General features: G+C 45.5%; 7 protein-coding genes across 7 annotated transcripts; 3 read left to right on the forward strand and 4 right to left on the reverse strand.

The window, feature by feature from the left end:
• Window positions 1-3,989: 3,989 nt before the first annotated feature.
• On the forward strand, window positions 3,990-5,513 carry FOMMEDRAFT_131487 (SWI/SNF complex protein; the record flags this gene model as incomplete). Its single annotated transcript, XM_007262783.1, has 5 exons — window positions 3,990-4,012; window positions 4,076-4,241; window positions 4,317-4,583; window positions 4,644-4,922; window positions 4,998-5,513. The coding sequence occupies 5 exons, from the start codon at window positions 3,990-3,992 to the stop codon at window positions 5,511-5,513; spliced, it is 1,251 nt and encodes a 416-aa protein (XP_007262845.1).
• A 384-nt stretch (window positions 5,514-5,897) lies between these two features.
• Window positions 5,898-9,708, reverse strand: FOMMEDRAFT_25823 (uncharacterized protein; the record flags this gene model as incomplete). Its single annotated transcript, XM_007262784.1, has 15 exons — window positions 5,898-6,205; window positions 6,257-6,292; window positions 6,348-6,462; window positions 6,513-6,733; window positions 6,781-6,910; window positions 6,970-7,023; window positions 7,082-7,624; window positions 7,689-7,829; window positions 7,893-8,130; window positions 8,181-8,257; window positions 8,311-8,630; window positions 8,901-9,038; window positions 9,180-9,267; window positions 9,363-9,555; window positions 9,629-9,708. 15 exons carry the CDS (start codon window positions 9,706-9,708, stop codon window positions 5,898-5,900), a joined length of 2,682 nt encoding a protein of 893 aa, XP_007262846.1.
• Window positions 9,709-12,412: 2,704 nt separating this feature from the next.
• On the forward strand, window positions 12,413-14,329 carry FOMMEDRAFT_117455 (aquaporin-like protein). Its single transcript, XM_007262785.1, has 8 exons — window positions 12,413-12,731; window positions 12,827-12,854; window positions 12,914-12,973; window positions 13,073-13,217; window positions 13,327-13,402; window positions 13,471-13,608; window positions 13,709-14,006; window positions 14,091-14,329. The coding sequence occupies exons 1-8, from the start codon at window positions 12,606-12,608 to the stop codon at window positions 14,246-14,248; spliced, it is 1,029 nt and encodes a 342-aa protein (XP_007262847.1). The 5' UTR covers window positions 12,413-12,605; the 3' UTR covers window positions 14,249-14,329.
• Window positions 14,302-16,165, reverse strand: FOMMEDRAFT_117456 (alcohol dehydrogenase). The gene is made up of 11 exons (XM_007262786.1): window positions 15,897-16,165; window positions 15,812-15,838; window positions 15,647-15,748; window positions 15,544-15,592; window positions 15,434-15,486; window positions 15,367-15,383; window positions 14,980-15,301; window positions 14,893-14,910; window positions 14,763-14,838; window positions 14,522-14,677; window positions 14,302-14,447 (listed from the first exon to the last, which is right to left on the reverse strand). The coding sequence occupies exons 1-11, from the start codon at window positions 16,063-16,065 to the stop codon at window positions 14,408-14,410; spliced, it is 1,029 nt and encodes a 342-aa protein (XP_007262848.1). The 5' UTR covers window positions 16,066-16,165; the 3' UTR covers window positions 14,302-14,407.
• A 255-nt stretch (window positions 16,166-16,420) lies between these two features.
• Window positions 16,421-17,599, forward strand: FOMMEDRAFT_17095 (uncharacterized protein). The gene is made up of 5 exons (XM_007262787.1): window positions 16,421-16,637; window positions 16,713-16,809; window positions 16,925-16,969; window positions 17,058-17,151; window positions 17,292-17,599. Exons 1-5 carry the CDS (start codon window positions 16,447-16,449, stop codon window positions 17,360-17,362), a joined length of 498 nt encoding a protein of 165 aa, XP_007262849.1. The 5' UTR covers window positions 16,421-16,446; the 3' UTR covers window positions 17,363-17,599.
• Window positions 17,600-19,323: 1,724 nt separating this feature from the next.
• Window positions 19,324-20,911, reverse strand: FOMMEDRAFT_102432 (Aldo/keto reductase; the record flags this gene model as incomplete). The annotated part of the gene is made up of 6 exons (XM_007262788.1): window positions 19,324-19,390; window positions 19,478-19,768; window positions 19,826-20,004; window positions 20,096-20,573; window positions 20,646-20,756; window positions 20,827-20,911. 5 exons carry the CDS (start codon window positions 20,909-20,911, stop codon window positions 19,548-19,550), a joined length of 1,074 nt encoding a protein of 357 aa, XP_007262850.1. The 3' UTR covers window positions 19,324-19,390; window positions 19,478-19,547.
• A 1,349-nt stretch (window positions 20,912-22,260) lies between these two features.
• Window positions 22,261-23,372, reverse strand: FOMMEDRAFT_138496 (uncharacterized protein). The gene is made up of 4 exons (XM_007262789.1): window positions 22,999-23,372; window positions 22,708-22,944; window positions 22,610-22,637; window positions 22,261-22,549 (listed from the first exon to the last, which is right to left on the reverse strand). Exons 1-4 carry the CDS (start codon window positions 23,341-23,343, stop codon window positions 22,404-22,406), a joined length of 756 nt encoding a protein of 251 aa, XP_007262851.1. The 5' UTR covers window positions 23,344-23,372; the 3' UTR covers window positions 22,261-22,403.
• Window positions 23,373-23,610: the final 238 nt, after the last annotated feature.

The raw sequence follows: 23,610 nt of genomic DNA on the forward strand, positions 1-23,610 counted from the left end.
GAAATACATCAGATAGATAATAAAATTGGCATATCTGTATGGACAATTGACAGAAGACAAAGAAATATATAGTTAAACCTCCTCCAGGTAACTTAATAGACAGACTACAGAATGGAACAAATATTATGATTAACAAAAGCACTATACAGATTAAAACAAGCTGGTAGAAGATGGTATAAAACACTATCTAATATACTACTTAAATACAGATTAACAAAATCCAAACATGATAACACTGTATTCTTCACAAAGAAGAAAGAAATAACTGTAACCATATTATTTGTACATGTCAACAATATTACTATTGTAGTAATGAATAATAATACTATTACAATGATAAAACAATCTATTACATATTATTTACAATATACAGACAGTAGCAAATTACACTAGCTACTTAGTATAGAGAATAGAGAGTATAGATTCATCAGGATGTGTCAGACACATTATATTAATAGTATAATAGAATGTTACAAACAAACAAACAAACAAAGTGTACAAACACTCATGCAGCCTAGTACACAATTAAAAACAGTATTACAAACCAATAACAATAGAGAACAAATGTCTGATATACTATACATGAACATGGTTGGCACACTTAGATACATTGCAGACTGTATACAGCCAGATATAGCATTTGTAACAAATCAGTTAGCTAAATACCTTAATGACTCTGGTATAGAGCATTATCTAGCACTTAAACATTGTTATATGTACTTAAAAACTATGAACAATGTCTGGCTCCAACTTGGCAGTACAAATCAATCAATATTGAATGGATATACAGACATAGACAGTATGATGCAAGAAGGGCATTGTGTAATATCAGGATATGCATTTTACTTGAGCAATTCATTAGTTTTGTGGTCAAGTAAAAGACAAACACTGGTAGCAAATTTGACATATGAAGCTGAATTAATAGCTCTTACAAGAGGAACACAAGAAGCAATCACACTTACTCATTTAGCTGAAGAGATTCTGCAGGTCTCTGATGCACCAATTAATATCTATTACAATAACAATACTGTTATACAAACAGTTACATTGGATGAACTCAAATATTTGGAACAAACAAAGCATTTAGATCATAAGAAAGATTTTATTAAATACTACATTGAGTTAGAGTACATAAATGCAAAATACATACAGACAAACAATCAACAAGCAGATATATTAACTAAAGCACTACATGTACTACAAGTCAAGCATCTTACCAGTTTACTCAGACTAGTAAGAGTTTGAAGGGGAGTATTATGAGATGATTAGTTCATTAACAGACAAACCACAAGACAATGACTTCATAATGTCTCAGTTAGAATACATACAATATAAGGACAAGAGACACTGAGCAGTCAATTGTCACCTCACCCCTTGTCTATGTGTGCCCCCCTTAAGTTTTCCCTCTCAACAAGTTCACTAACAAACAGACTGATTGTGGTTAAAAGCTCCAGAGATTATGATGCTTACAGTGTGGTGGCCTACTGATCTATCTTTCTGTTTTGTTAAATAATGATCAACAGTGTGAGTATAAGGAGGCTGTAGTGTTGCATTGTTCTGTGAGTTGTTCATCTCAACATAGTTTAGATGGAACATTGCACTTCATCAGACAGTTGGTCTTGATGAGAATCTACGCAGCAGCAGCAGTACCATTGCATTGCAGTGCCTGCAACGGCAAACACTTCATCAAGTAAGAAAAAAGCAGAATGTTGAAGCCACAGAACATTTTGTTGTGATATAAGTTGGAAAAGATCGCAGTTAGAGCATAGACTCGGTAATGGGCGTAATAGATACAGCAGTAAGTGCGTGTCCACATCACCAAATCGAACACGAAAATGTATTGGAATTTACTGCTAAGACATATATTTTTTACATATTGTGGATCCTTATATTCGCTTATAAAGTCTACATGTAAATATATTGCCTTGTCAGACTCTGCACGTTTTGGTGATGGCCCCAGTGGTCCATTGCCGATCAGCAAATCATACATCCCTGACCTGATCGCCGATCACGCTTGGCGCCCAAAAATTCTCGAAAACGACTACAGGCACCCGGGCCACTACAGAAATTCATCGACATGTATATAATAGTTTCCCAGCTCGTCACATCATAACAATTACACACTTCATTCATAATAAATGGGTGGGACTCGTGGGAACAAGGAAAAAGAAATAAGGATATGAAAATAACGGAAGAAAAGATGGGAGGCGGAATGAATAAAAGAATGAAGAAGACTCAAGAAGTTGTTTGTGGTGGGGTACTATGTAATTGTGTAACATGAAGCCATCATCACCAAAGGGAACACAAAATCCGGCATGTAATAAGACAAATAACAGCATAGTAGATAAGGCGTGGTTTACTGAAAGGGAGTATTCGTCCTCAACTGTAACAGAAGTTCGAATGCCTAGAGAGGACTTCTGAAGAAAGAGGAGCGATCTGTTTTGTCCAGTTCAAGATGATTCCGTTTATTCCTTCTCTTTCCTTTGCTCATACCCTAAATCATGTTGTTGTATTGCCCGGGATTTAGAGAACGTACCATTAGTATTCTTCGTTCATTTTTCGTATTTAACAGGATTTGTTGGCGCAGAATGGGGAGTATGCGTGTCAGAAATCCCACTCGGACATCTTGTATCCTATCTGTCCTCACCTTTTCTTCCCACCAAAACTTTTGGGCTTTTCACACGATTAATCGATACAATATGTTTGACTGAAGAACCAGCTTCATTCATAGCAATGACCAGCGTTATTTACAACAACGCATACAGCGTGGAAACTAGCATATAACTGATTCACCACAGGTCTCACTTCCACCCGGAACACCGCCTGCACCAGGTGGAAACCGGTCGGGTCCACCTATATGATCTCGAAGAGGGGGAAGTGACTAATTGGACGTAAAGGTGTGATATCAAACATTTGTCATATGAGTGCGGAAGTACTGTGTAACATGAACCTACCTGAGGCAGCGGAGAGGCATTTGTAAGGAACGTAAACAGACAGAAGGCAATGATGGCAAGACTACGGCGAAACATGATTGCCTGCCAGAGGAGAATATAAATTAATACAATTCTGAAAGTAATTGTCAACTCAATACGAACTAAGAAAAGGAGGTCAACTCCAGTTAAGAATTAAGAAGATGAGGTGGAAAGTGGAAGACTCTGCCTTTATAACAGTTGCTGTGGCCGTGATGCTTTGCCTTCCCAATCTTTGCGTTTCAGCAGCATCTGTTAGAAGCTTGCCAACGAACTGATCATGTTATTATTAGAGACACTGGAGACAAATGTGCAGAAAGGCAAGGTGACAACCCACTGATTGATCAAATAACTATGAACAGCATTAATATAAGAAGCCCGTATCGGAGAATTGTTCTATAAGTTGTTCACACCATCTCTGTGATAGAATAGATCGAACTTTTACCTCATTAGCAGGTTGTTCCCGATGAAAGTCTGCATTATTTTGCAGTGCAATGACACTCGTACATGAAAAGAACAGAATCAAGCCAGTATTACAACAGGAAAATACATACTTTGACACTTGTTTGTATAACTCCTCTAGGTGAGAGACTATTTTGAGAAGTGTGGCTCTAAGTTAGGAGTGAGTAAGCAGTACAGAGCAGGATATTGTCAGTCATTGATAGCTGTATATGATCCCGATGCTTCATCAATCAGGTAAGAACAAGTGCCAAAAGCCACATATGATGGCTCAGCTAGGTTTTGAGGCCACAGAGCGTTGCTCGGTGACGAAGATGGAAGTCAGCTCATGCAACGGATTGAATGCTTGATTCTTAATAAGACGAATAACGACCTAGTGATGAAGATATGGTCTTCTGAAGGAGTCTTCGTCCACACTGATCATGTCTTTTGAACTCCGCTGATCGACTACTTCTATATACGGTAATAAATTGTCACAACCGCGCGACGCGTCAAAACCACCAACACAAGCAAGCACTGGCCATCATCTTGTGATTCTTGTCAAATCCCAAGTCTGCAACCATGGAAGCCCCGAAGGCAGTAAAGTACGCTATTCGTTACAACAAATGAATGAGAACCTGTTCTGACCACATCTTGTCGAAATCTAGAAAGCGCAAGTTCACAGACAAGGCGCTACCTTCCTCAGTCCTGCACTCTGGCGAATTCACGGACTCGAAGTTCTATCAACAACTTCTCGACATGGAGAGGAAGCTAGACTGGAGCATGTCTCGCAAGCGGGCTGAGATACAGGATGCTCTAGGAAAACAGTCTGCAGTGAGCATCCCTCGGCACAACAATTTGTTTTGTTTTTGTCTTTCCTAACTCGGCTTCGTTTCTTCGTTTCACCAGACAACCCGAACTCTACGAATATTCCTCAGCCACACAGTCTCAGATCAAGCATGGCAGCTCGCGGGAAATCAGCCCGGAGAAATGCCAAACTTTGAAGCGGGGCAAGGCATACCCTCATGGGCGTTCAAGATCGAAGGCAGGCTACTGGAACCGTCGGGTCGTTCAAGAGACAAAGCTACGCAGAAACACCTCTCTAACTTTGTCAAACACCTCGTCGTCGACCTGGAACGTGACACAAATGTATATCCTGATGGCAACACTGTCGAGGTACGTAACAAAATCTACTTCCCACAAAGTCAGCGACTTAAGTTTTTTGTTATGATGAAGTGGCGACGTCCACAAGCCCTCCCTCAAGCAGGTCCACCACCCGTAGACGGCTTCACAGTCCGCCGAACAGGCGACCAACCAACAAAAGTCCGCGTAATGATGTACATCGAACACTACCCCGATCAATTCAAAGTCCACCCAGAGCTAGGCGCACTCCTCGACATAAAAGAAGACAGCCGAGTCGGAATCGTCACCGCACTATGGAACTACATCAAGCTCAACAACCTGCAAGATAAGGTGGACCGACGGGTAATTAGGTTGGATAATAGGCTGAAGGCGGTACGTTGCTCGAAAATTGTTTTTATTTTCTATTCGTGGATTGTTGGGACTTATGATATCTGATATCCGGCCCAGCTCTTCCACACGGAAAATGTATCATTCCAACAACTCCCTGAACTCGTAAACCACTACTTCCAACCCCCAGACCCAATCGTCCTCTTCTATCACATCAAACCAAACGAACCACCCCCGACCACACCTCAAGCATTCGACATCGAAGTCAAAGTCGAAGATACATCTCTAAAAAGTCGCCAGAACCAAGTAATAGTCAACATGAGCAGCGAGACCGCGCGGGACATCGCCAAGAATGACGAAGAAACCGCACTCCTCGCCCAACAAATTCAGAATTCACAACTCAAGCGCACATTCCTTGAAGCTTTCGCAGATGATCCCGCCGACTTTATCAACAAATGGCTTGCATCCCAGTCACGCGATTTAGAATCGGTGCTCGCCGCTGGACCTAGCGAGGGTCTTACTGTACGCGAGGAGGAACTTAAGCGCAGCGAGTTCTTCAGGCTTCCTTGGGTTGAAGAGGCTGTAGCTGTCCAGGAGGGACTACGGTTAGCTAGTCGAAGTCATGGAATTGCGTAGAACCATGTCGCGTGTTTTGCATCTTTTTATCCCTTTGTAATGTTTATTGTATTTCTGCTAGTTATTTCTTCACCCGACCCTCCTACCTGCAGTGAAGAAAGCGATGTGATGAGTTCCTGCCCCTTCAAACAACACCATGCACGGGAACATAAGCTTGTCTGCTGATTGACGTTGCAAGTTCTGTTCCACAGTGTCTGAACAAAGAGGCTATGAACAAAAGAACTACGAAATTTTGCAAGGTGCAACAAAGCAAAGCATATGAACCACTAGCAACCACTAGCAATCAATATCTCCCCTCCTCACCGACGTGGAAACGTGGAACGAACGCTCCAAGCGAAAGCTACAAAAAAAGAAAGAAAAAAACGCAGTGGTGCCAATTAATTATCATGCATGGCCTACACCACCCATTGGCACTGGGGGTGGCGGACCACCCTCATAATGATGCGGAGGTCCATTCGGCGCCGGTGGGGGCATCATCATGGGGTAGGGCATGGCATGTTGCACTGTGTTTATCGTAAACATCTTCGGACTGTATGCATCAAAAGATACCATACGTTGTGGGCTCTGGTGATAATATGGATGCGCGTGCGCAGGTATGGGCGTAGGTGGCATTGAAGGGCGTGGACCACCACTGTTCGGAGGCGGGTATGCACCCGGCGGCGGTGGCGGAGGAGGCATGTATTGTTGCGGCGCTGGAAGGCATGTTAACTCATGGTCACGGAATTACATTTATTCATACTCACGAGGCATTTGTCCCATTGGCGGTGGGGCGTACATGGCTATTTATCGGGATGAGATAAGGGAATGCAACTCTCAGAAAGTAAGTCCACATACGTTGTCCATTAGGGGGATGCATGTTCGGTGGGTATGGCATAGGTTGCATGTATGGCGAGGGTATGAATGCGCCAGGCGGTACACCAGCCATTCCAGGCATCATGGGCTGCGGAGGCTGGCGTCAAATGTCAAAGACGTGAAGAAGCTAAGAAATAAACACCGTACTTGGCCAGGGTAGTAAGGTGCATATGCATATACAGCATATCCTCGGCTCGCTGCAGCAGCCTGCGCCTGTGCCGCGGCATCTTCGTCGTACGAGGGTGGTGGGGGAGGCGGTGGTCCATGAGGAGCCATGTGTGGTGATGCCTGTGGAGGTGGAGCTGCCACAGTGGGTGGCGGAGGGAACAACTGCATGTATCGCTTGCCACTGTACGGCCAGTTCGGGGCTGCACCGGTGTGAGCCACGATGAAGAGACTAGCAAGATGAGCTTACTGGTAGTCTTAGGTTCTTGAACTTTACCCGACTTGAATGGGTTGAAATCATCCTTGATGTTGACAGGCGGTGTCTTTTTGATAACTTGCGTGCCGAAGAATAGGTTAGGCGTTGCCGGCGTACTTGCGGCCTATGGATATTGGGCCTAAGTCTAGTTGTATAATATAGACGTGGTAGAAAACTACATACGTTCGGCTTCGGAGAGATGGTCTGTGCCTGAACCTGTGGACTAGTCGAGCCCGTCTAGGACGAGGACCAAACGTTATTTCAACGTATATGCAAAATGCGTATATTGACTCACGGGAGTAAAGGCGGCAGCCTTTGGATTGGGCCTGAAGGAGGTCGCATTAACATTGAGTCGCTGTTGAGAAGTCGGACTCAAAGGCTGTGAAGGGCCACTAGACGGTGTCGTCTTTCCATCACCTGATCCTTGTTTCTTCGGACCACGGAACGGTGGAATAGGCTGGATAACCATGCTAATTCTAGGCATAGTCTTGGAAGACTCTAATTTCGCATTAGGTTCGTTAGACTTGGAAGCCGGAGCACTCGAAGTCGCAGCAGCATTGCCTTGTAAGACATTGGAACTTTTGCTGGCAGGCACGCGATCCGGTTTCGTGGCAGACATGGGCTGGATCAGAGGCTTGCGCGTGGGTTCAATGGGCTTCGATGGAGTTCCTGCAGAGACCTTCTGTTGCGTACTGGTAGTCAACACGGACGCAGAAACACCAATAGCACGAGCTTTTGTCGACTGCGCATCCTGAGTAGATTTCTCGCGAATCTGACGTTGCTTGTCTTCATCCTTCGCGAGAATTGGGACAAGGTCGTCGGGAATGGGCTTGTTCAGCTGAGTTTCCAAGATGTCAATTTATTGCTAGGTCAATCAACATCGCTTCTGAGATGGAACGCACCTTGAAGTTCTGGCTGAACTTGACGAGTTCTGCCACACGCTTCTCCATCTCGTTCTTCACCAGTGCCTGCTTCTTCTGAGTGAGCCTCTGCTTTTCGTTCGTAACGAAGTCACGGAAAGCAGGGAGTGCATCAGCAGGCTGCTATTAAGAGGTAATCAAAGAAAGTTGATCATTATGCGTCTCTGATTATGGGATAACATGTACCTTTGTAGCGGTGTTGTTAGATGGGCTAGCGGTCGGCCGAGGGAGTACCTTCTCTGAACCATCGGGAGCGTTCACGGATACCTTGGGTACAGAGGCATCCGGCTTTGTCTGATTATCCTTGTCTTTATCCTTATCAGGACCTTTAGCGGAAGGAGGCGCCGATGTATCACTGCCAGTCGCCTGTCGACGAGCACCAGGAGGAACATATGCGTTGGCTCCTCGAACCACAGCTCCATATCTACATCTTTGATGAATACCACCATGGATTACGAAATGACCACGACCTACTTGTCTTCCTCATTAACGCCACTATCATCGACTGATATTCCACGCTCCTCAGCCAAGTGAGGGTTATTTGTCACGCTCTGCGAATACCGATACATTTCAAGTCCGACAGTGAAAAGCAGTGGCAACTCACGCCTTGAATCTCGGCTGCAATTCGTTCTGCGAGGCGTTCCTTTTCCTTGTAGTCCTTCGCGGTTCGATCAAGTGGTGTCGTATACACATCCTCGTTAAATTGCGTGCGAACACCAAATAGTCGTTCATTAGCAGCAAACTGATCCCATTGAGCACCGGAAGTCGCGCCCGGTCCAAAAGTAACATCGTCACCACGTGAGCTCTCGTGGCCATTTCCAGCAGGAGTTGCAGAAGCGTCTTCTGCATCAGGTTGCCAAGCTTGGAGCTCTCGTTCGCGTTTCGCTGATCCTATACGCGAAATCTCGGCATCTGTTCGGAAAGCTGACGTAAAGCAGTTCATGTTAGCAAGTACTCAATGGTTAGAGAAGGACCGATTGATATGAGAATCGCGCTGCGCAATATGCGCATGTGTCCACTTGCGCCGAGATTCAACACTACTCTAACGTCTAATCTGAATTGATCGGGCATCTTCTCGACTTTTGACACGACCACTGTCCACCTCCGCACTCAAGACGTCTGCCCATTCTTCTCCAGTCTTCACTCCCCAACAGATAGGCCGAAGGCAACGAAAAGAAATGGAAGATTACTCACAATCCTGGACCTTAGACATTGTACCAGTACCGGATGACCCAGGTGAGAAAGATAGGACGTTTGAGGCCGGTATCTTTACAGTATCCTTTGGAGGAGCATTAGGCGTAGAGAGATCCTTAGCGTTCTTAAGTGTGAGGCCTGAACGATTTTTCCCAGACCCGGTACAAAATCCGGTGCGATTCAAAGCGGTGGGGTGTGAAGTAGACATGTCAGATAGACATAGGAATATGGTCAGAATCTCGACTCGCAATACAGATAATGAATCAGCGAAACACGTACTAGCGTCATCGGAGGCGGATGGGGAGACAAATGTTAAAATACCCTCATAGCGTGTATTCGTGCGTAGCGCAACCGTAATAGTTTGATTCTATTGGACATGAACGACAGCAACCCGAAAGTGTCAGAATACAAGCTTGCAGTGCTGGGAATGACTGGAATGGTGGATAAAAGTAAGACACTGACAATGCTTCCTGCTAAGCCTGCTAACAGTTGCTGCTTATCCTCAGTGGAGCCCCAAGCGTTCGGAGGGTTCGTAGTCGGCTTGCCATTCGTCTGGCCACCGAGGGGCGGGAATCCGTTCGCTGTCCCACGCGCATTCGCATTAAATGCTGGACCAGGAGACGGAGAGGCGCGGTTAGACCACGCCGGTGTACGCCTGTGGATAGACGATACGGAGAGGATGATCTGTCATGTAACACCCAGTTTCCAAGCCACCGTGGACGACTTACCTTCCAGGCGCAGGGCTTCCTTGGTTTGAATCCGGGCCCTTCTTGAGTGGAGTACTCTTTGTAGGACGAACCGTCGCCATGTCAAGTCAACTTGACGAACACAAATGTGTCGAAAGCAAAAGAAATGCAGAGATAATGGGGCGTGGGGTACGTGCAAAGACTACGTGTGCACGTATAGTGGTCGTGCGTACAAGGAGTAACTAGAGCCCAACGAAAAGCAGAAAAAAAATGGACAGAAAGCTGTCCTCGTCGTCGGGAGAGACGGACACGGGGTGAAGGATCTCGTTAGTCGATTGGCACGGGTTTGGCTGGACGGAAGTACTTACAGAAATGGACTGGCCGGGGCAGGTTGCGCGGGAAACAAAGTTCGTGGATGTGCACCAGCAAGTGAAAAGTGTAAGAGGGTGAAGCAACACAGGCTTTGCGCGCTGTCGGGGCAGCGGGAGAGTGGTGGGGACAACGGCGGCAACGTTGGCGACGTTCGAAGTTGAGAGCTCTCAAACGCCTGATGGGCATACCATCTTCGGTAACAACGTAAATAGATACAAATAAGCCACTGATTCACTGCTGATTCACCGCTTCATCCATCCTCTTCTATCACATAATTTATCTGTATAGCTCATTGCATTGCTCTATATCTAGCTGCTATATCCGGTAGAACTGAGCTATTCTAATAATACTATGCTCATGTGGTGCTCGTGCGCTATGGATGTGAATCCTACGCACAGACCATCCCAAATCGTCCTATTGGTGACAGTACTGTAGTTTACAGAGACACTGGGCAGAGCAGCTCTTAATGACCCGGGTTCATCCGAATACACGGATAAAGTTGAGAAACCGCAGTCTAGTCCTCAACAAACGTGCTAACAACGCGGTACCGTTAATGAAAGCACGCGTGTATTATCCCACATTGCACAAACACACTGACTGCTCTAGTCAATCGATCAACTTAAGGTGATAAAGACAAATACAGGTAGAAGTCAAACCTGGTGTCTTGACGATTTCGTTATCTGTTCGTAAAGATTCCAGCACTTTCACCAGTAGAAAAAAAGGCATAATCCCGACTTCCGCATGTACAGCCTGAAAAGAAAAGACTTCTTCGCCTCCATAAGATTACCGATATAACATCACGGACAACACAACCCTTTCTACCCTCCGATCCTTCAACACTAGTTCAACAAAGTAATAGCCGCCACGAACAAACAGCGACGCGGAGCACAGCATCCTAGTTCCGAATCCCAAACCTGATTGGCGCTCCCCACGGTGAAGTCATAGACTCATACGTAACACAGGATATTGAATCTGAGTAACAACCCGAATCTGGTGCTAGTGGCGTACTCATTGCCCTCCCAAATGGGGTGAGTCGCGAGGCCCTCTTGCTGGTTGGGAACTTTGGAAGGTTGATAGTACTTGATACATCGTCGTTCGAATCAAACAGAACTCAGCGGACTAGGACAGGTCCGTTAGGGGATTCATACCAGGATCACGGCTGCATGAAGATTTCATTGGACTTTATCGGTCCGAAAGTATCAGCCTATTAGTGCAGTATCGGTGGACTTCTATGCGAGTGGACCAGTTGGATGATTCGCGGATGCACAGAGGGATTTATCAGAACTAATTAAAGACCCTGTTAGCCAAGCACCTGGAGATAACCAGGTCTTCTCCGGACGAGTATCCAAGCAAGTACACAGTTATTCGGATCACTGAAACGTATTCATCCGTCTCGGACGCAGCTTACCAGCAAGCCACAAGCGATCAAATTGCATGCTGCATAGAAACGGAAGCATTGTCCACAGGCCAAGCAAAGAGCAGTCCTTAGGAAAGACGGGCACTTACTTATATAGGGCAATCAAGAGGATTAATAGTCAGAAGGCCGAGAAGTCCCACGAGAGAAGGAGACACGAGGGTTCAAATAGACGAGCGCCATAAGGAAATCTGCCTGTAATCAACTACCGTCGTTCGATCCGAGATAGAAGGCTCAAGGCGAAAAACGTGAAACGTGAAAACGTGGGTGGATAAAGATATCCTCCCTTTATACACTTCGCATGCAAATCCACAGCGAGTGTATGACAGGAGTCGAGGCGCATGACGCCTCGCGCATTGCATTCGATGTGTGTGTGGAGTATAATTGAAAGTAGCCAGACAAATAATTCGCGGGTAAGCGACCCGGCGGGCGGGCCAACGCTTCAAATTTGGTCCAAAATCCATATGATGTACCACACCTCATGACCTCTCTGTGAATTCCTCAACACAAATATGTCATGACCGACATAAACTCACACTTCAACTCCTCCTGTGATATCCTTTCAATTCCATTCATGATGAACGTGATTAGCAAACAGGCTATTCGTCAACTCTCTTTACCGAACAGGTTCAATTCAATCATAAACGCCGCACACATTGAAGGCCAACGCCGCTGAAACTTGTGCCTTTAAAGGGAATTGCATCCATGCACAGAAGTAATACCTTGACTCTATACACTATACTGAACAGGCACACAAACTCTGTACCATGGGACTTTCTCCATATCCCGAGCGCTCGGGATCTAGTACAATCCCTCCTCTCCCTCCAAAACCATCAAACCACCATTTGATTTGACCTTTTTTTCATAGCTGCAAACACCCAAACGTCGGACGGCTGACATTGCCGATACTCTGCCCTGACCTTCTCTCGCTCCAGACTTAATAGAGTCCGGACCCAATCCTCTCCCAGCTCGTGGTATCAGAGCTAATCTCGGCGAGCCAGAACGCGCGCGTGTGTTGGTCGTTCTTTCCGGAGCTTCCACCATCAATATGCTTTTCTGCCTTTAAAAGATTACAGTAGATCTAACCCTTTCATACCATGCTGTAACTGTATATAAAAGAGCGAAGTAGTGCATGGTATCCATCGTTTGAGTTTCAGGCCCCTCGTCCTTGCTCTTCCCCTTCCCTACCTTCTCTATTACCTTCCTCGCCTTCCTCTCCCTTTGTGGACGACAATGCACGCCGAACCGCCCAAATTCATCCACATCGCCGATGTCGTCCCGCGTCCAGCAGCTCTCAAAGCATGGGAGAGACAACGACATAGACGTGCTCACTGGTTAGTAGAATGCATGGCTGAGTTCGTAAGTACTTTTGCTTCAAAAAAACTCTTTCTATTGGTCAAAATAAAACGAAATCCACTTATTCATTACACTCCACACCATGGCTATTATTACAGATGGGCGTCTTCATATATTGCTACGCCGGTGATTTAAACTTTTCATCCTCCGAGCCACACGTCAATTGCTTATTTAAACTATCGCAGGTGTCGGGTCAACAGCTTCTATGGTCGTCGGGACCCTCGCCGAACAACCATTCTTAGGATGTAAGTCTCCCTCCCCAATCAAATCAATCAACTCAGGAACAACGTGGATAAAACTGATTATGTGTATTGAAATTCCCATTCCTAAATTCAATTGATCAGCGCTCCTGCAAGTTGGTATCGCGTACGCGGTGGGCATCGTGCTCGCCCTGACCATCTGCGCGTCGACGTCGGGCGGCCATCTAAATCCATGCGTTACCATTGCCTTTTGTGTGTTCAAGAGATTCCCGTGGAAGAAAGCACCTCAGTGCGTCTTTTCTCCTTTTCTTCTTTGCACATGTCACTGATTAATGATTAATGACTGTTGACTGGAAATTAATTTTCCTTTTCCTGTTGCTTTTCTGTCCCTTGTGCAGGTACATCATCTCTCAGATCCTCGGTGCCTACGTCGCGTGTCTTATTGTATACTTGCAATGGCGGACAAATATCCTTGTGCGTAGTCCCGCATTCCAATCGGAGCATCCACAGTTCTGACCTCTCTGAACATGCGTTAATTCCAGCAAGTCGAAGAATTATTAGCCGCAGCGGGCAAGCTCGATGCGATTCAGTTCACGCCAAACGGGCCAGCGGGGATCATCGGTCTATACACGTTGCCTAATGCGAATCTTGGAGTCGTATGGGCAAACGAATTCTTCGCTGTAAGCATGGTTCTTCATCTTCCATCTTCCATCTCTCCCTCCCAATGCCACCCGTCTCATTCCTCATAACACTTATACACTTACATTTTTTGTTTTATAGGACTTCTTCCTAGGCCTAGCAATCTGGGGCTGCATCGACCCCTCCAACTTCTTCTGCCCACCCCATCTTGTACCCTACACAGTCGGCCTCGCCTATGCCGTCGTCATCTGGGGCTTCGCTCCCAACGCACTCGCTGCAAATTCAGCGCGAGACGTCGGCGGACGTCTCGCAGCTCTAACTCTCTGGGGAAAGGACGCTTCGGGAGGGAATTATGCTGCTATTGCGGCACTTACGAATATCCCTGCTATGTTATTAGCTGCTTTGTTTTATGAGATATTCTTCCATGATTCTAGTCGGGGTGAGTCCTCTTTTGGCTGGGAAGGTCTTGTGTTACCTGGGTGTCTCTTGCTGATTCATTTCTGTTTTGTCTTTCTTGTCCTAGTTCTTCCCCCTGCACAGAGAGATTTCTTGTTTGGCCACAAGGCACACGAAGAGCACAGGGACAACGCGCATGGCGTTCGCGCTGGTGCCAATCAAGCCCTCTCGGATTCGGGTTCCTCGCACGAGGCAGATAAGGGGTATGCTGTGCACAATGCTTGAAGCTCTGCACTATCTTGCAGTTCTCTGTTGATATCCTTCTTTCCTTGGTCCTGGTCGAATGTTAAATGTGTATTTGTTAATGTTGTGATGCCTTATGAATACAAGAAGATCCTTTTGTTTATCGGAATCGGAACCAGGTTCCAGTTGTACATGTGAGTTTCAGAGTCTGCTCTGCTCGTGCTGTGCTACCTGCACAATCCTATACACATAGGAAAAAGGAAGAACAAGTCAATAATCATCCAGAGTACTATACGAAAATACCGAAAAACGTGCAATTTTCCGGTGTTTCCACCAGTGAACAGCATATTCATCGCATCGTATGCTTTCTCAAGTCCATGTACGATTGTAAATCGACGTTTGAGCTTGCCATCTGCGATCCAGTTTGCTAGTTCGGCGACTCCTGCGGGCCATTGATCTTTATAATTCAGACTGAGGTACAACAAGATGTAAGTACGATATAAGCGATGTCTCAATGGGTAAAGAGGATGGATGATAAGGGAATGAAGAAACATACACAATGAAACCTTCCATCTTGGCAGACATGGAGATGAGGTTTAGGTAGCTTGTTAAGCCATCAGGAACGGGTTTGTCTGAAAGATCGGTTCAGATGGCTCCTTTTCCTGTCAAATCGGATGCAAACATACTATAATCAGAAATAGCACCTAGAAATCTCGGAAGAGAATCATCAGCATCAATTCCTCCACTACCGCCCCACAGCAAAGTCAACTCACCACAAAGCGCAATCCTAGCCTTCTTATTCATCCTCGTCAACAAAAAATTCAAAATCTCTCCTCCAACATTATCAAAATACACATCAAAATACCCCACATCCTTCTTAAACTCTTCATGGAACGTCTCGCTTTTGTAATTCAACGCAACGTCGATACCAATTTCATTCTTGAGCCAAGTGCATTTGTCGTCACCACCTGCGATGCCGACGACTTTGGCGCCTTTGATTTTACCGATTTGACAAACGATGGAGCCGACGGCGCCTGCTGCTCCTGAGACGACGAGGGTTTCGCCAGGTTTGATTTGGCCGACGTCGAGGAGACCCTATGGATGGATAGAATGGATGATGGAATTGGACATGGTTTATTTGACAATTGGATATGACATACGAAATACGCAGTTAGACCTAGAAGATGCGTCAAAAAGAGTTGAAAGCGTTTGCTCCACTAGACATACCTGTCGTCCCGAGAATGCCAAGGAAATCCAATAGCTCCGCTCTTGGTGGTACACTAGTTCGATGAGAAGATGTTAATCATGATCCACATGTGCACTGGGATGAGACATACTCGATCGTACTCAAGCCCTTGTCATCAAGCAATGCGAACTCGGTCCAGCCTTAGCCAACAATTAACGCTGATTTTAATACGGGAGGCAATGTGAGTAGCATACCGAGGAGACCAGTGACAATATCCCCGGTCTTGAATTTTGAATTGGGTCCAGCAGCAACGACAGTTCCTAACCCACCAGCACGCATGACTTCACCAATTTGAACTAAATTTTGAATAGCACGTCAGACTCATAAAATTCGCAACATCAAGCACAACGCAAATTCACCTGGAGGAATATAACTACGCCTGTCATCTATTTGACACAATGAGCTCCTATAACGCGAGTTCAGACATGAATTAGGAATACGAACTCAACCACCCTCTCATCGCAGGCTCCATACTCAAATAGTTAACCTTGACGAGGACTTGCTTTTCTCCTGGCTGTGGTGTCGGCACAGTCTCTTTCCTGAACGTCGTTGCGAGGACATGTTCCTTCGGACGTTCAGCGAGCACGTATTGAGTATGATTTTGGGAGGCCATGGTGGGGAAATGAAGACAGTTTGATGTTGGGTCAGGCTTTATATCTTCGCGCTCGGCAGTATGAAGTATCCGTCAGCTGTAGCTCGGGCAGCACTCAATCGCCGAGGGGTGATGCATCATGGATATTCAAATGCCGAATTCATCTTTGGTGGGCGAACAAGCGAGCACGTGCGCCCGGAACCAAAGCAGAAGCATGTGATTGTGGACGTGTCCGCACCAAATTGTAGGCCCACTACTGACACTAGTGCTACAGCACACCCTCGTTCCCCAAGGGTGTCACCCATCGACGCCCCAACGTCATTTCAGCCTATTTCTTGAAATACATATATCTTAACTCTTGCGCCATTTCTTTTTCTTGATTACATCCCCGTCTTGCCAGCCATGTCCTCGTCTACTCCATCATCATCGTCATCCAGCCCACAACGAATCACATCAAGCAAAGCTTTTCTCAATCTCTCACGACACACTCTCAAGCAACTCAAGTTCGTCCTCCCCGGCGGGGCTGTAACTTACCTTCTTGGAACCCTCGCCCGGTTCTGGCAGCTTGTCGAGGAGGAAACAGGTTGGGCCCGGTCAGCTTCTTTTGTCTCCACTAGTTTCGGATCTTATAGCTGATCGATTGGGTGTTCTTTGATGATCACATCTAGAGTTTACGCACGAACGACTCTTGTCTGCGGACTCTTAACCGTCGGATTATTTCTTTACATCTTGCTTGTCCCATGGCTTAAAGGTGCCCAACCAAACGTACGTATGGAAGCTCCATCTGTTCTTCCCACACTACCCTTCCCCCGCCCCCGCAATCTTTCTATTACCGAGCAGCATATCTATATCAGTATACTGACTACACTTATGTGTATAGTACTCCCAATGGCGACAGTCGGGTGAACTCTCGTTTGTCGTACCCGTACGTACAAGTTTCCTTGAAATTATCTCTCGTTTACCCGGTCGGCTGACTTCATGTTCGTTTGTTCTTCGGTTCCATGGTATTATAGACGCTCACAGCTTTGATGGCCTTAGGGTGGCCCCTGCTGTCCTATACACTAAGCCATTGGACCGATCTGGGTTTCCTAAAAGGCGTAGTGGCTTGTACGTCGTTTCTCTACCTTAATCTCAGACTTGCTTCATGACTGACTCGCGTCGCATACACTTATTTTTCCGTATGGTCCGACAACTCGCTCTGATTCTGCATTGCTCTTGTCCCTTGTCCACTCCATAACACCAATCAGCATCCGGTCTATACGCTCTTGTCTTTGGGTTACTCGGTCTTGTCCCAGCACCAAAGATGAGGCGGAGGTGAAATGTAATGTAGACCCGCCTTCCTCGCCTCACTCCTCCGTTACTACGTCGTTACCTGTCTCCTTACATGCCGGGTTTCGTGTTACGTTTGATGATGACTTCTTATATCGGATCCACCAAAAAGAACCCCTCATACCTTTTCCCTCTTCCTCTTTTTCTCCCTTCTGTTAATTTTGTCTTTGTTTCTTTGTTTCTTTGTTTCTTTGTTTCTTTGTTTCTTTGTTTCTTTGTTTCTTTGTTTCTTTGTTTCTTTTCTTTTCTTCTTTGTTTCTATTTTGTCCCTCCCCACTCACGATTTATACGAATGAAGCGTGTAATTATTATACTGTATCGAGCTGGGAAACTATATTATAGAGTTCGATAAAGCCTTGATCTGGATTCTCCATTAATAATTGAAATTTTTTTTGGAGATTTTTTTTGTGAGTATTTTTGGCTGTGATCGGCAATCAGGACAAGTTTGGATGAATGATCTGCAGATCAACAATGAACGCGCTTTTATTAGTCTGGTTCCTGCCATGGTCGCGTTAAGACGTTTCTGACTACATATATTTTGCACCCGAGGCTGCTTTCTCAACTATCTATCTATCATATGTAAGTTAACAAGTCTATGATCTAGGTGATCATCTGTCCTGTTTAGTGTTTACATCACTGAACAGAACTCTGTAGTATCCACACTTTGCTTCTTTCTGCCTTGAAGAAGCATCAAAGGTATAAGCATCCATATCCATGCTTCACATTGCTTTGTTCTCATCTAATTAATGGGTCGTCGAATGATGGAAGGTATAAGCCATTATTTGTGGCTTTCAAAAGTCCACTAATAGGCTGTAGAACAAAGTAATCAATTATTAATCTGTTCCATACATATGGTTTGCCTTCCATCTACATCACTGAACAGCCCTCTGTGATCAGAACACCTTGTTTCAGAGCCTTTTATAGTCAACAACATACTGATACTATAAGTAGCCATTTATAACTTTCAGGACTTTGTTCCTATCTAGCTAATGAAGTATTAAAGGTGTATAATATGAAGCATCTACTATAGCTTCTAGCACATTGTTTGTGCCTTGTCAATGATTGACAACACTCTGCTCCATGCTGCTCACTCATTCCTTGTGTAAAGTAATACCACTCAAATAGGTGTATACATCTCTTACCTAGAGAGGTTGTACAAATAAGTGTAAAAGTGTGTATCTTTCTGTCTTTACAATGTAAAACAAGTAACATAGGCTTTCATCAGGAACACTCATATGATGACATCTAGACTGTGTTGAGATGAACAACTTCTGGGACAATGTGACAATACAGATATCTCATATTAATGGTATTGATCATTATTGGACAAAAAAGATGGATCTGTAGCTCTAGAATATCACCTTCATCTCCAGTGCTTCTGATAACAAGCTGACCAGTTTGCTGGCAAACTTCTAGCAGATGCTCATGATGCTGCTAAAAACACAAAGATTCAAAAGATAAGGTGTCCACAGCCACAGGAAAGCTTAAAAGGACCAGGTTTTGTACTTGCTGCCTCATTCCCTCTCTTCTCAACTGGTTTTGACCTTGTTTTCTCAGTTTGTACTGAAATAATGATCAATTCTAGTATTCTACAGCTTACTGGTCCCTTCTAGCAAAACAATCATGTTCTATAACTATTTCCGAGTCCCCGTCACCGTTTTGTGCTTATTCACATTCCTTGCAAATGCCTCTCTACTGCCTGAGGTAGGCCCACACCATGTATTATTTTTTCTCACACTTGACACGAATAACTAAACTTGCTCCTTCCATTCTTAATATCATATTCTCCTAGCCCTACTTGGGCCCTTGTGCGTGGGGTTGTGATTCCAAATCTGGTCCAGGTGGTGTTACAGGAGGGGATCAAACCTGCAGTGATCCAGCCAAATGCTAAACTACTTATGTTGCATGAATCGTTGTCAATTACATCAGTCGTTGCTATGAATGAAGTTGGTTCTCCAGTTTTATATGTGTAATGGCAATACCCAGCCAGAGGTCCCTGAAGTTGCGTGAAAAACGCCTAGAAAAATAGAAAATAGAAAATGCAAACAGTCGACTCGTCAACTTCCTCTATCCACTGTTGAATACCATGGCAAATTCCACGCACCAAAACCTATTTATCCATATATGCATGATATAATTCCTCTAACATAACATTTACCTTCTTTTCCCTCTCCTTACAATCTACTCTCCTCCCCCTTCCACTCCTCCAAGGGGATACACTCATTATTAATCGTTTTCAGATACATCTCTGGCAACCGTTCGCCACGTACGTCAGCAGCTTCGACGAGTGCACGGATGGCAGAGATGTCCTCTGGTTTCATTTCTGACGCCAACTCGGCTGCGCGAGCGTTCTCTTCGACACGTTCGGCGGAGCGGCTGCCCGGAATTGGAATGACTAGAAGAAAGAAGAGAAGTAAGGGGTGAAGAGATTATAAGAGAAGGGAGGACATACAATTAGGGTAAGCCGCGAGGATCCAAGCGAGAGCAATTTGACTTGATGTTGCACCGTACTTTTCCGCGACGACTTTGAACTTGTCTACCAGTTCGAGGTTCTTCGGGAAGTTCTCCTCCGAGAAGCGAGGCAGGATCAGGCGCAGGTCGTTTTCATCAAAGTCTGCTCTGCTGCGGTACCTATTAAAAAACAAATCCAATCAGCATACAGGGTACGAGAGATGAATAGATGTATATATGTATATACGAAATGAACGATGCATATACGAACCTTCCGCTAATCAATCCACGCCCAAGTGGACTATATGCAACGAACACAACACCCTCCTCTTCTGCCGCCTTCGCAAACCCATCCTTCTCATGCATAAGCTCAAACGGACTGAACTCCATCTGACACGCAACAACACGGTTCCCGATTCCAGGCACCCTTCTCGCCCTCCTCATCACCTCCGCACTACAATTACTCAATCCCACCCACCTTATCGTACCTTTCTCAATCTCTGGTCGAAGTGTCTCGAGGACAACCTCAATCGGCACTTTAGGATCGACGCGATGCTGATAGTATAAATCAATGTAGGACGTCCCGAGACGCGAGAGAGAGCGAGCAAGTGCGTGTTTAATGTAAGATGGCGAGGAAATTGGGTTTTGGAGCTGCTGTGTCTCGGGGTCGAAGGCGCCGAACTTGCTTGCTAGGAAAATCTCGGAGCGACGTCCTGTCTCTTTGAACCATTTGCCTATAACCTCCTCGGCTGAGCAGAAACACAGGGTAAAGAGTTAGTGAATGAGAAGGTACATATGAGAGGATAGATGCATTTGCATACAATCTCCATAAATGTCCGCCGTGTCCCAGAAAGTCATTCCGCGGTCCGCAGCATAAGTCAAAGCTTTATATGCAGCTTCTTGGTCGGTCTTTCCGTACCACGCTCCAATACCTGGTTCATTGTGGTAGCACAGTGAGTGCTAAGGACAATGGGCATCCGCTCAACAGAAACTGTTACTCACCCATGCAACCAAGTCCAACGGAGCTCACATGGGGTCCATCGCGACCAAGTTGACGAGTAGTTATCTTAATTAGAGACAGAGACATGTTTAACACTGTGTTTTCTTGACTGTCGAGAGTAACTTGAAAGTTGAGAGGCGCTATTGATGTGCACTTCGTCTACTGGCCTTGACCAGCTTTTATATCAACGCCGACAAAGTGACACGCCGTCAGCATCTCCAATATCGTTAAGAAGAGATATTGTATGCCGCCGTAAACGCGTCAGTACGGCGACCTTTGAGGGAAGCGCCGCGGGCTAAAGAAGGACTATGCTGACACTCTAGTAAATGAGACATGGACCTGAACCTTGATAATAGGAAATAGGATGTACGTGTAAAGCAGCCAATACGCAGCTCGAGAGCCTCGTGGCGGAGTGATTGAGATATAAGCAGGCAAGCAGCTGACTCAAGCCCTCCAGACGAATATAATATAATATGATGAAATCGGAAGTGGCAGAAGACGCGTCATAGCGGCAGGCTTCAGGAACGTCGATCACGGACTACAGTTGAAAATATCTTATTGCATAACGTCGGGAGAGGCCTCAGACCTATGCAATATGAGCAATATGCATTATGGTAACCGTGCGAAAACATTGCTTAATTAGGAACCCAACATTCGATATTACTTTTCAATTTATTTGAAGACATATACACTATGACAAGAAAATAAGCACATATTTAGAGCATCAAGAAAGACAACCAAGACAATGACAAGTACAGTAAATGTGTATATCACTGTAAAACTCAAGAAATAGTTTGTAATACAAGGAAATACAGTCAGAATCTGTAGAAACAAAAAGATAGAAAAAGCTAGTCAATGCAAATAACTTTCCCCCACATATCATGAAGAGATCTTTGCTGCCCTATCTTGGTCTTGTGGCAGCATTGAAGACATTGTAAGCAATGAAATGTCAATCAGAAACATTCTTTTTGTATTGAAGTATGTCAGAGAACAATATGTGAGGCTTCTGGGTACAAAAATCACAACAGTAAGCAGTCTAATTTCCCAAAATGCTCAGAATTTTGCATAATTTTCTCACAAATCTTGATGCAATATGCAATAGACTATTTTTGTGCATAATTCCCTTATCCCGAGCTGGGATTAGGCAGAAAGCTATGCAATATTCAATTTATGCATTATAATGTGATACAATAAGGTATTTTCAACTGTATCTCCTATCTGCACAACCCTGTGCATAGTCCGGAGGGCTGTTTGAATAGCCGGGGGACCAGATTGTTTGCGTTTTGAGCACAACTGTTGCGTTTTCAGTCGAGTGATACGTGGGTCAGCACCATTTGACTCTGCATCACCGAAGTTTGTGATTAGATCCAGGGGATGTCGGGCGACCACTCAAAGCGGGACGAACTATGCCGTGTGTATTAAGAATAACAAATTTGAGTTTGAGTTGGTGAGTGTCGACCGAATACGACAGAGACAACAAAGGATACAACATTCCCGAGACCATGACGTACAATTATTGTGAGGACAGAGAATACAAACCGAGTTGGGCAGAAGGAGAATACGCAAATACGGAATTGTGCTACCAATTTTGCGGAGGCCAATCTGGTAGACCCGTCAAAGCGGCATTAAGCGACTCTCGCACGCGGTTCTTGCTTGCAAGGTCCGCCGAGTGACGATAGCCTGAGAGAACCTCTTGCATCTGCACCCGCGAGGCAGTAACGGTGTCTGTATGAGTCCCAGTAAGTGCTGATTGCTTTTATATCGACGAGTCTAGATTTTACACACCAATATTATGATCAGCCTGCTTTTGCAGCTATATTCAGATATCAGAAATGATATCAATAAATCCAATATGCAAAACCATGAACGCCCGCGGCACTCACGTCTTGTAGCCTTTGTCCCTCAACAGGACCCAGATAATACCCTCCCTGCTGAAGACGCATCCCGACTTGACTCTTATGCGACTCCCAAGCAACACGTAGCGAGTCAAAAGAGTTCAGCGCTTGTCTCCAGCTCACGTTATCCCACATCTCGAGTTCTTGTTTGTGTGTACGGATGTACTCTCGAGGATGAGGTTCACCTGAGGGCCCCGGACCCGGGTTGGATGATGAAGCTTGTGACTAAGCAATTTCCCATGTAAGATCATGTGTACGCAATAACAAGTCGGGGCTGACCTGGGACCTCAAGGGATCAAATTCCGACACGTTGGGTTGAGGTTGGGGCTGCGCATATCCTTGCTGTCCACCGAAACCTGGATAACTCGCATCGCTGTACTGTGGTGAAGAATATCCACTGTATTGTTGCTGCTGTGGATACTGTTGAGCTAAACCACCGCCATAACCATTAGAATATGGCATGCCCGTCATCTGAGGGCTCATCGATCCCGATCCATAGCCCGACGGTGTTCCGTAGCCACCATATGGACTTGACGGTCCTTGTTGTTGCTGCCAGCCTCCATATGGCTGTTGCTGTTGTTGAACCTGAGGCTGCTGTGGAAATTGTTGAGGCTGCGGTTGCATTCCATAGCCAGATTGCTGCGGGAAACCTGTGCCAGGGTTGTTCGTGGGGTAACCGTAGCCTGAAGGGCCAGGAGAAGCGAATCCACTACCTGATCGCTCAATAGTCCCAATGTCTGGAAAACGACTTGATGAGTTTGTGGGATCGTCAATGAATGGGTTGTTGGAGAACTGCAACGCCGAGGCTGAATTATACATTGTGCAATGTGAACTGCGGACCTCTTGGCACTGGCTTAGAGTGGGTTGGCTACAAGAGTATTTATCCGTATG

Source organism: Fomitiporia mediterranea, assembly GCF_000271605.1.
Source record: "Fomitiporia mediterranea MF3/22 unplaced genomic scaffold FOMMEscaffold_2, whole genome shotgun sequence".
Classification (NCBI taxonomy): domain Eukaryota; kingdom Fungi; phylum Basidiomycota; class Agaricomycetes; order Hymenochaetales; family Hymenochaetaceae; genus Fomitiporia; species Fomitiporia mediterranea.

Bases quoted from the DNA above. Each gene is read 5' to 3' on its own strand.
- FOMMEDRAFT_117455 (XM_007262785.1), top strand. From the start codon at position 12,606: ATGCACGCCGAACCGCCCAAATTCATCCACATCGCCGATGTCGTCCCG. The intron at 12,855-12,913 runs GTGATTTAAACT...AAACTATCGCAG, and splicing joins CTTCATATATTGCTACGCCG to GTGTCGGGTCAACAGCTTCT. The intron at 13,403-13,470 runs GTGCGTAGTCCC...CGTTAATTCCAG, and splicing joins AATGGCGGACAAATATCCTT to CAAGTCGAAGAATTATTAGC.
- FOMMEDRAFT_138496 (XM_007262789.1), bottom strand. From the start codon at position 23,343: ATGCAACCGCAGCCTCAACAATTTCCACAGCAGCCTCAGGTTCAACAA. The intron at 22,945-22,998 runs GTCAGCCCCGAC...GAAATTGCTTAG, and splicing joins TTGATCCCTTGAGGTCCCAG to TCACAAGCTTCATCATCCAA. The intron at 22,550-22,609 runs GTGTGTAAAATC...GGACTCATACAG, and splicing joins GCAGGCTGATCATAATATTG to ACACCGTTACTGCCTCGCGG.
- FOMMEDRAFT_117456 (XM_007262786.1), bottom strand. From the start codon at position 16,065: ATGGCCTCCCAAAATCATACTCAATACGTGCTCGCTGAACGTCCGAAG. The intron at 15,487-15,543 runs GTATGTCTCATC...TCATCGAACTAG, and splicing joins AAGGGCTTGAGTACGATCGA to TGTACCACCAAGAGCGGAGC. The intron at 14,678-14,762 runs GTATGTTTCTTC...GTTGTACCTCAG, and splicing joins AAGATGGAAGGTTTCATTGT to TCTGAATTATAAAGATCAAT.
- FOMMEDRAFT_17095 (XM_007262787.1), top strand. From the start codon at position 16,447: ATGTCCTCGTCTACTCCATCATCATCGTCATCCAGCCCACAACGAATC. The intron at 16,810-16,924 runs GTACGTATGGAA...TTATGTGTATAG, and splicing joins TTAAAGGTGCCCAACCAAAC to TACTCCCAATGGCGACAGTC. The intron at 17,152-17,291 runs GTACGTCGTTTC...AACACCAATCAG, and splicing joins CCTAAAAGGCGTAGTGGCTT to CATCCGGTCTATACGCTCTT.